The 8,707-nt window shown below is 44.4% G+C and overlaps 1 protein-coding gene across 1 annotated transcript in view; it reads right to left on the reverse strand.

The window, feature by feature from the left end:
- Positions 1–327: 327 nt before the first annotated feature.
- FOXO1 (forkhead box O1) overlaps positions 328–8,707 on the reverse strand; it is a 109,101-nt gene continuing 100,721 nt past the window's right edge. Inside the window, exons 5-6 of the mRNA XM_077752640.1 lie at positions 4,136–5,491; positions 328–3,648 (exon numbers count right to left, since the gene is read on the reverse strand). Of these exons, the coding sequence (XP_077608766.1) occupies positions 4,154–5,491 (1,338 nt within the window). The 3' untranslated portion in view covers positions 328–3,648; positions 4,136–4,153. The remainder of the gene's footprint in view (positions 3,649–4,135; positions 5,492–8,707) is intronic.

Raw genomic sequence — 8,707 nt, forward strand, 5'->3', positions numbered from 1 at the left:
TGTTTTTCCCTTCAGCATGGTCTGTTCCAGCACAGGATTTAATATGCCTAGGAATCACCGCACAGGAGGTCGCGGCCGACATTCCCAAGATGCAGTACTCCGGAGCTGTCCATTATCAGGGATTTTACTTGTTCTCCAGCTAAGGGGACTTCATTCAGAGGGACTGCTCCCCCTCCCCCCCCAAAGGAAATACCAGATTTGAAGAAACCATGGCACTGTGGCTGACAAGGCTTAACTTAAAGGTAAATATTAAAACACAACAACAACAACAACAAAAACCCACTACTAAAGAGCTTATTCTGCACAATTAGGAAAGAAAGACACCAAACCATTTAAACAGAATTTATGTACATTTATGGCTTTATACAATAATAGCAAAGATTGTTCTTGTGTCTGTAAATACATCAGCATCATCAGGCACTTCTCAGAGAGTATCGGAACGGGAACGTGGACTCGCGCTGCCACTGAACTCGAGTAGTGAGATGCGGGAGGGCGTGACCGGGTCCGACAGGACTCCCCTGGCCACACTGCCAGGCGCTGCACACCACCCTCAAAGAGGAGGCCAAGAGTAATGCAAGGCTGTTTTGTTTGCATAAACCACACTGCATTTTTTTTAATGAATGATTACTCCCAAACCAAAACCACAAGAGAAACTTCTCATTTAAAAGTCAGTTATAAATTAAGAACTCGTAAGAGCTGAATGTGAGAATTTCAAGTAAGTCTGGGGGGAGGGAGGGGGTGTTGGTAACATATACCCAGCAGTTGAACAAGTCCGAATTGTATACCTTTGGAAAACTCTTTTTTTCCCCTCCCCATTTCAAGTGTCCTTCTCATCTTCGCAGTATGCTCCACTGATTTACTGCCCACTGGGATACAACACTTGCTAATTAACTTAGACTTTGTCAGTTTGTCGAAGCGGAACTTTGCAAGTAATGCATCTATTACCTAAATATATTCCATACATCTATATTACGGAAACAATACTTTATATTTAAAATATCAGAATAGCTCTATAATACAATATGCTTTTAATAACAGTACAAACCAGAGGAAATAAAATCAAACAAGGCTGCATAGGTGATATCATTTGCACATTTCACAAAGCAATCATGTACAATAACTGATATACTAATTACTCAAGAAAGTCAGTATTCGTACAGAAAAAGTATTACCAGAGGTCACATAATGTTTGTTTTCAAAATAGACAAGGTGCCTTTCACTGGACTTCACTGTACCCCAGAGAGATACCCAAGATTCATGTTAGAATTTCAACACAAAGAAAAATTTTCAGGAAAAAAAAATTATTTACACAGACTCAGGAGGGAGAAACATCTTTTTAAAAGTTACTCTAGGATGTAATCGGATTTGAAGTGTGATTTCAGCTGGAGTTGCCTCTTTAGTGAACAAACAGGGGCTCTGAGGCTCACCGTGTGATGGTGCGGGAGGAGGAAAGAAGGCTGGACGCAGTAGAGAACCCAAGCACTCTGGCACCAACAACTTCTATTCCGTATGCAGAAGGCACTGCTTAGAGGAACTAGGGTGTCCAAAAACCAGACATATTTTGGAGTGGCCAACAGCGAAGATGGCTGCACAGGTGGCTGTTTAATGAATTTTCAAAACCATAGAAGTCACAGTGGGAAGCTTACAATAGAGCTGGTCTCCTATAGGGAATCTTTCAGGAACACTTGTGTTCTCGTTAAACATGTAGGAAAGACCAAGCCAACAGATCTGCAATTCACATGCAAGACAAAGCAAGTGTGATCTGGGCTAAGTACACAGCAAGAAACCAGAGCCTTCTCAAGAAGGCAAGAGGAACATTTTTGTGCACCTGCTCCTTCTACTGTGCTGACTTAGGGCATTCCGCAAGACTTGAAAATACTGATGGATGCAAAGCCAATTAACCTGGTCTGCCAGTTATATGTAATTGCAAAATATTAAAACATAATGATGCAGCATGATAGTTTAGGTTGCTAAAGGCTAAGGAAATTCTCCAATTCTTAACTTACAGTAAGAGCTTTTACACTAAATTCAAATATACAACTTACAGCTGGTTTGTTGGCTTTAATTGCCCCAATTTTTTAACAAGCTCTAGTCCATTTGGTAGCCATCTGCACTCAGAGACACAAAGCATTCTGCAAATCACTGAAGTCCTATTTTAAATTTTCCTCCTTCCACCTAAATTTCCACAGTGTGCTACGTAATCTACAGGACAGAAGGGAGAGAGGGATGAAGTGTGAGTCTGAACATAATCCCTCAAGGCAGAGAGCTACCAAATCAACCTCCACTAGACCAAAGTAAGAGCACAGAAATATGAGGGAAAACGTTTGCTGAAGCTCAACTCCGAAAGGTTAAGTTGATCCAAACTCCCAGTTTGAGAGATGAGCCTGGTTTTAGACTCGGGTCTCACTTTCTGATCTACAAACATCACGAGGCCCCTCAGGAGTCACTGCAACAACTTAGCATAGAGGCGTCTATTAGAAGACTCAATGTTCGGCAGTGCACTCAGTTCACGGGATAATAGGAGCAGCTGGGATTTCTTTAAAACACACACATATAAACTTATTAAGTTCTCCTAAACATGAAACACAAAATGTCCGTAACTATACATCACTCTCCTGCCAAAACAGAGCCAGAAACGTTGAGTATGCAAGTACTAATTACAATGATTTTAAGATTAGTCAGAAACAACACCAAGTAGCATCCCCAAAGTGTACAAACCAGTTAAACACGTATAAAATTAGTACTAATCCAGTTAGAAATACAAAATGAAAATTATGGATGCTGCCTCAAATATCTGGGATTCCACAAATTTACAAGCAGACTGTGTAACAAAGTAGACTCTAGTTTTAAGAAAACATTACAGTTCAATATCTATTCCAAAAATGATCTCAAGTCCCAACGATAACATCAAAAATCATTTATCTGGAAATTAGAACCATTTATATGTTTGTACAAATTCGCAAATAACAAAATAAACAAACAAAAAAATAGAAAAGACCTGTACAAGGCTGGCATTTAATCTATTTTTACCCCCAAAGGTGTCTGACAAGTCCATTAATTCAGCAGATTGATAACAGGCTATCGGTTCTCATGTGAATTGTGTGGCTGTGTCAACAGGCCCAGAGCTGTTCCATGGAGGTGCGGATGGAGAGCTTGGTTCTCGGTGGTTCGTCTGTTCAGCAGAACACAGGTGGTACAAACAAAAGTTTACCTTGTCAAAGACATGAGACCATCACAGTATTACAAAAAGAGTATAAACTTTCCTTGGACCAAATGGATATTTTAAAAAAACGACAACAAAAACACACACAAATACAGTTCTGTCACTACTGCTTATGTACAAAACTTGAAAGCACACCAGGATCCGAACGTCTTTTCTGCAATTATACGGTGTAGTGAGTTTGGCACTTCATTGTAATGAGATTTCCAAGGGCACAGTCCTTATCTACAGCGGCACATAACCTGCAAACATCGGGCAAACATCCTGTACAGGAAAAGTGTCTTCGCTGCCAAGTCTGACGAAAGGAAAAAAAAAATTCGCTTTTTTTTCTTTCAATCAAGAAAACGAAAAGGAGGGGTGAAGGACATCTTTGGACTGCTTCTCTCAGTTCCTGCTGTCAGACAGTCTGAAGTACTTTTAAGTGTAGCCTAGAAAAAACACACAATGAAAATACGGCCAAATTAAAATCAATTCAATTTAAGATATTAGAGTGACAGACATATTTGGGGAGGGGGGAGAAGCTAGAGCTTTCTCAAACAGCTCTGAAATCTTTCAATGGGGGAAAATTCCACTTCTTAAAAAAACAAAAAACAAACCCAAAAACCCCTGCAGCATTTGATTTGTATCAAATGTATTCATTTATTGAGGAGTTACTAAAATGGTGCAGCCATCTAACTGTCAAAAGAAATCTTTAAAGCAGTCAGAGGAAACTTCCTTATGCTTAAGCTCAAAGAAAAAAATAATTTATAAGCTGCAAAAAAGGGCAAAGAAAAAATGATAAAAGATGCCTCTTTGCAAGGAATAATCAGCTGACATGAGAAAAGTCCCAACTGTGGAAGGTATGTGGCAAGTTACTGTGTTCCTCTCTTTTAAGTCCTGGCTCCAGAAGGTCGTTTGACACTGGGGTGATCTTACCTGTTCACTAACTCATTCTTAGCCTGACACCCAGCTATGCGTCGTCGTCTTGACGCTGTGCGGGAAGCTTTGGTTGGGCAACACATTGTCAAAGTTAAAATCCAACGTATCTCCATCCATGAGGTCATTCCGAATGATGGACTCCATGTCACAGTCCAAGCGCTCAATCAACATGCCATCCAAGTCACTTGGGAGCTTCTCCTGGTGGAGAAGGCCCATCCTGCCATAGCCATTGCAGCTGCTCACTGAGGAGTAGGCCCCCAGTGCGTTCATCTGCATGGTGTGGGACAGAGGCACTTGTACAGCTGTCTTGACTGGGGCCAGGCGGTTCATCCCCGAGGTGTGGGGCATGGTGCTGACCGCGTGGGGCAAGGCACGCCCATTAACTGCGGATGTTGGCTGGGTATGTCCAGGGTGGGTGTGGGAGCTGGGATTCATCATTTTGTTATGAGATGCCTGGCTGCCATAGGTTGACATGACCGAATTAGGGCCCATCAACACATTCTGACCAAGGACCCGGCTGTTGGGTTGGGCGATCCCAGGATCAACAGCTGTCATAATGTCGTTATGGGGAGGAGAGTCAGAAGTAAGCAACTCCTTCAAGAGTCCCGGGGCACAGTTGAACTGATTCATACCTCCATAGCTCGATTTGTTGTCCTGAAGTGTTTGCATAGGCATCTGGGGCAAAGGGTTCATGCTGGACTGGCCATATGTGTATTTTTGGTAGTTGGGGCTGGGTGAATTCAGACTGGTGCTTGGCGGTGCAAATGAGTAGCATGGTGTCTGCTGCATCATGGTGCCGGGTGAAGACTGGGTTGAAACAGTTAATGGCGTTGGTGATGAGAGAAGGTTGAGATTATCCAAAAGATTTTCCATGTTTTCAGGATTGCTTATCTCAGACAGACTGGGCAGCGTAGAAGCCATCTTTGCAGCAGACGGTGGGTACACCATAGAATGCACATCCCCATCTCCAAGGTCATCCTGTTCGGTCATAATGGGAGAAAGTCTCCCACTAATGGTACTAGCATTTGAGCTAGTTCGAGGGCGAAATGTACTCCAGTTATCAAAGTCATCATTGCTGTGAGAGCCAGGGCTCGCAGGCCATTTAGAAAACTGAGACCCTGGGCTGTCCCCGGCACCTTCTTGGCCAGACTGCAGGGATGCTTTTTTCTTAGCAGCTCGGCCCCGGCTCTTGGCAAATTTACTGTTGTTGTCCATGGACGCAGCTCTTCTCCGGGGAGATTTGCCACTCTTACCTCCCTCTGGATTGAGCATCCACCAAGAACTTTTCCCAGTTCCTTCATTCTGCACACGAATGAACTTGCTGTGTAGGGACAGATTATGGCGAATTGAATTCTGTAAAGCAAAACATCGCGTTAGAAACACAGTACGTCTCCCGCTGGAATACTTACTGCTCAGTATAGATATATGTTACATGGAAGACAAGTAAACATGTTTTAAAGTTTGTGGTAAAGATTTCAACCTATACAATCATAATCATAAGGGCTCTGAACTCCACTATAAAACAGCTCCAAACCAGTAAAAGAGAAATCATATCTTATCTTAAAAAACAGTCATCCGTAGGGGCGACTGAGCAGCTCAATTGGCTGAGCATCCGACTCGGTTTCGGCTCAGGTCATGATCTCACGGTTCAGGAGATCGAGCCCCAGGTTAGGACCCATGTCGGGCTCCACATCGGGCTCTGAACTGGGCATGGAGCCTGTTTAAGATTCTTCTCTCTCCTTCTTCTGCCCCTCCCCCACTCACACTCTCAAAACAAAACAAACCCAATGTCTGTATCTTAATGTAATGAGGGGACAAAATTAAATAGTCTTTATTATAGACACCTTCTTTTATATAGCTGTATTTCATAGGGAAATCGCAGGAACTCCTTTTAAAACCACTTAAATTTCTGCTTAGCTACAATGCTACACAAATAGCAAACACCGTTTCCATTCTATCACCCCTAAAACTACTGCCAATTTGCTTCAGATTGCACATATGCCATTTACACAAGTGAGAAGTTTTATATTACTGGGCCCACATGATTATGGAAAAGAAAGAAGTGAAGCAGGATATATTCTTAGTCAAGAATTCAAAGCCTGAAAACTAGTAAGACCTAGATTCCTTTCTACCTTTTCAAGTCCATTAGGCTAATATAGGTGAAAATAAGGCAAATGGGGTTGTATTTCTTATTTAGAAAGTTGAACTGCTAAAAAAGGGAAAATATAAATCCAAGTGTTGTTCACCAACCCCTCCTCCCCCCAAACAGCCAGCAGCATGTGCCAACTAACTCCAGGGCACTGCACCGNCTCCAGGCTTTAGTCGCTCAGTGCAGTTGTTCCACAACTCAACTGTGCCACATGAACTCCTAACACAATTAGTAAAGAAAATCAACTTAACTCTGGGAAACTGCTTGGCCCCTAGGTGCCTTAAGTTTCCTTATCTATAAAACAGAGATAAATAATAGACCCATTTAGGGCTATTATAGGGAGATACAGTTTATAAAATGTTCAGTGGTGCCTGGCTCATGGTAAGCAGTGACCAAGAGGTAGATACCAGATCCCAACTTTGAGGGCATAGGGACATTGCCATTCTGAGCCCTGTTCCACTCCTCCTACCTCCTAGTCACTGGGGTGTGGGCGAGAGCTTAGAGGTATTACAAACACAAGCCCAAACTCCAAATACACAGTGAAGGAGGCCGGAGAGAGTGTCAAGCTCCGGCCGAAGCAGCAAAGCCAGGCTGCAAACAAGGTAGCCACAATTCGATTCCCCTAATGGACACACAGTGCGACCACCAGCATCTGGAGAGCCTCTGGGACATATGGAAAGGCAGAAATGGGCTCCAAAGGAGGGCCCTTGTCTTGTAGCCTTTTGTTTCTCATACAGAACAAGGCACACAGCAGACTCCCACTACCTGTCATTCAGCAGCCTCTGTCATCAGGGCCCTGAGGCCAAGTCCAGGAGCGGGGCCCTGTGCACGGCTCCCAAGCCTCTCCTGGCTGCTTCCTCTGCCAGCTGGCTTAGCCGAGCCCCCCAGGCCTCTGTGGCCCCTCACCCTGACCACGAAAAGGCTCTGGCTGGATCTGTGGTCACCCAGGGATGCAGCCACAGTGCCCACATCCTCATGCCATCAACACGGGATACAGATGCTCGAGTGCCTATCGCTGCACCAGAAAAAGCCTTTGCACAGACAAGGCCAGGGGCCTCAACACAAACCATGAGTTCAAGTTCTGTCTTATTAAAAAAGAGATTGCAAACATGGGGGCAGGGGGGATCTCACTGTCTAAAAGGAGATGCAAAAGTCAGAATAGAGTGAGGCCATATAGCCAGGGCTGAGAAATCCATATTTCAAAATGCCCTATGACCCTCTGTACTACATTCCGCCAAGGACTGCAACCGAGCAGCGACGCAACCAGCCCTTCTGCCGAGGCGCACGCACCGCGGGTCGGTCACGGCTCTGAGCGGGGACTCCGGGCTGGATGCTGGGCAAGTGTGCAAGCAGATGGCACGAAGGCTTCTTCTGTTCCCTTGACTTTCTTCTCCCTTCCCACCTATCTCTCTATCCCCAACTCAAGACAAGCTCTGAGGAGGACTTGAAGTATATACAAGAATCCCTAAAAGAGGCCAAGCACTACATTTCTCTAATGGCCTATTTCATCCCCGTAAGATTCTCTAAACCCTACGGAAAGGTCTTAAACACACACCTAGGCATGTCTGCTCCAAGAACCACAGCCTCATCTCCTGAGCCGCCGCCCACCACCACCACCACCACCACCACCACCACCACCACCAGCAAACCAAGTTCTAACTCTGCTCTTAAAGACGCAGGCCTGTCCCTGGGGTGGGCCTGGAAAGGGGCCGAGCGCTCTGACCCTGTGATATGTTCTATAGGCTGAAAGTCTGGGCGTTTGCACAATATTCCATCATGACTATCTTGTTCTTGGAACACAACAGACACAGAGATAAGCCACGATGAAATCTCTAGAGGAAAGGAAGCTGGACTCCTGTCCCTGTCACATTTAGTTAATGATAAAGGGGGGAAGATCCTCCTAGATAATGGCTTCCTGGCTGTCTGCACTGGCTGGTGGAGAGGGTGGTGCAGCTCTGCAACACACATAATTAGATCAGGTCATTTGTAGCTGCAACTAGGGGACATTTTTAACGAGACTGCAGAATACGTAATGATGAAAGCTTTAAAAAGTTCAGGAATCGTTCACTAACTCAGGTGGGACATACACTAACTCACCACTTAGACTTACCCCCCCTTCTCCAAAAAGGGAGGGGGGGCAGGGTCCAAAGCAATACCCTACTTATCAAAACATCATGCTCCATATTTTTCTCAGAGGACATTTCAGGTCACTCTTTGAGTAACAGCGCTGTCTTCTAACTTTGCCAACAATTAAAAAAAAAAAATTTTTTTCCAAACAGGAAAAGGTTTGCTGTGCAGGGCTTGTTACAAAAATTCCTGTTTTTATGCAGCCAGCAGGGCTATGATGGGGAGCAGGGGGTGAATAGGTAAATCCTGGAAAAATACGTGTTGCTCTTAACAGCACCGAGTCTGCAGAGCCT

The sequence above is a fragment of the Crocuta crocuta genome, unplaced genomic scaffold (assembly GCF_008692635.1).
Source record: "Crocuta crocuta isolate KB4526 unplaced genomic scaffold, BGI_CrCroc_1.0 scaffold190, whole genome shotgun sequence".
Classification (NCBI taxonomy): domain Eukaryota; kingdom Metazoa; phylum Chordata; class Mammalia; order Carnivora; family Hyaenidae; genus Crocuta; species Crocuta crocuta.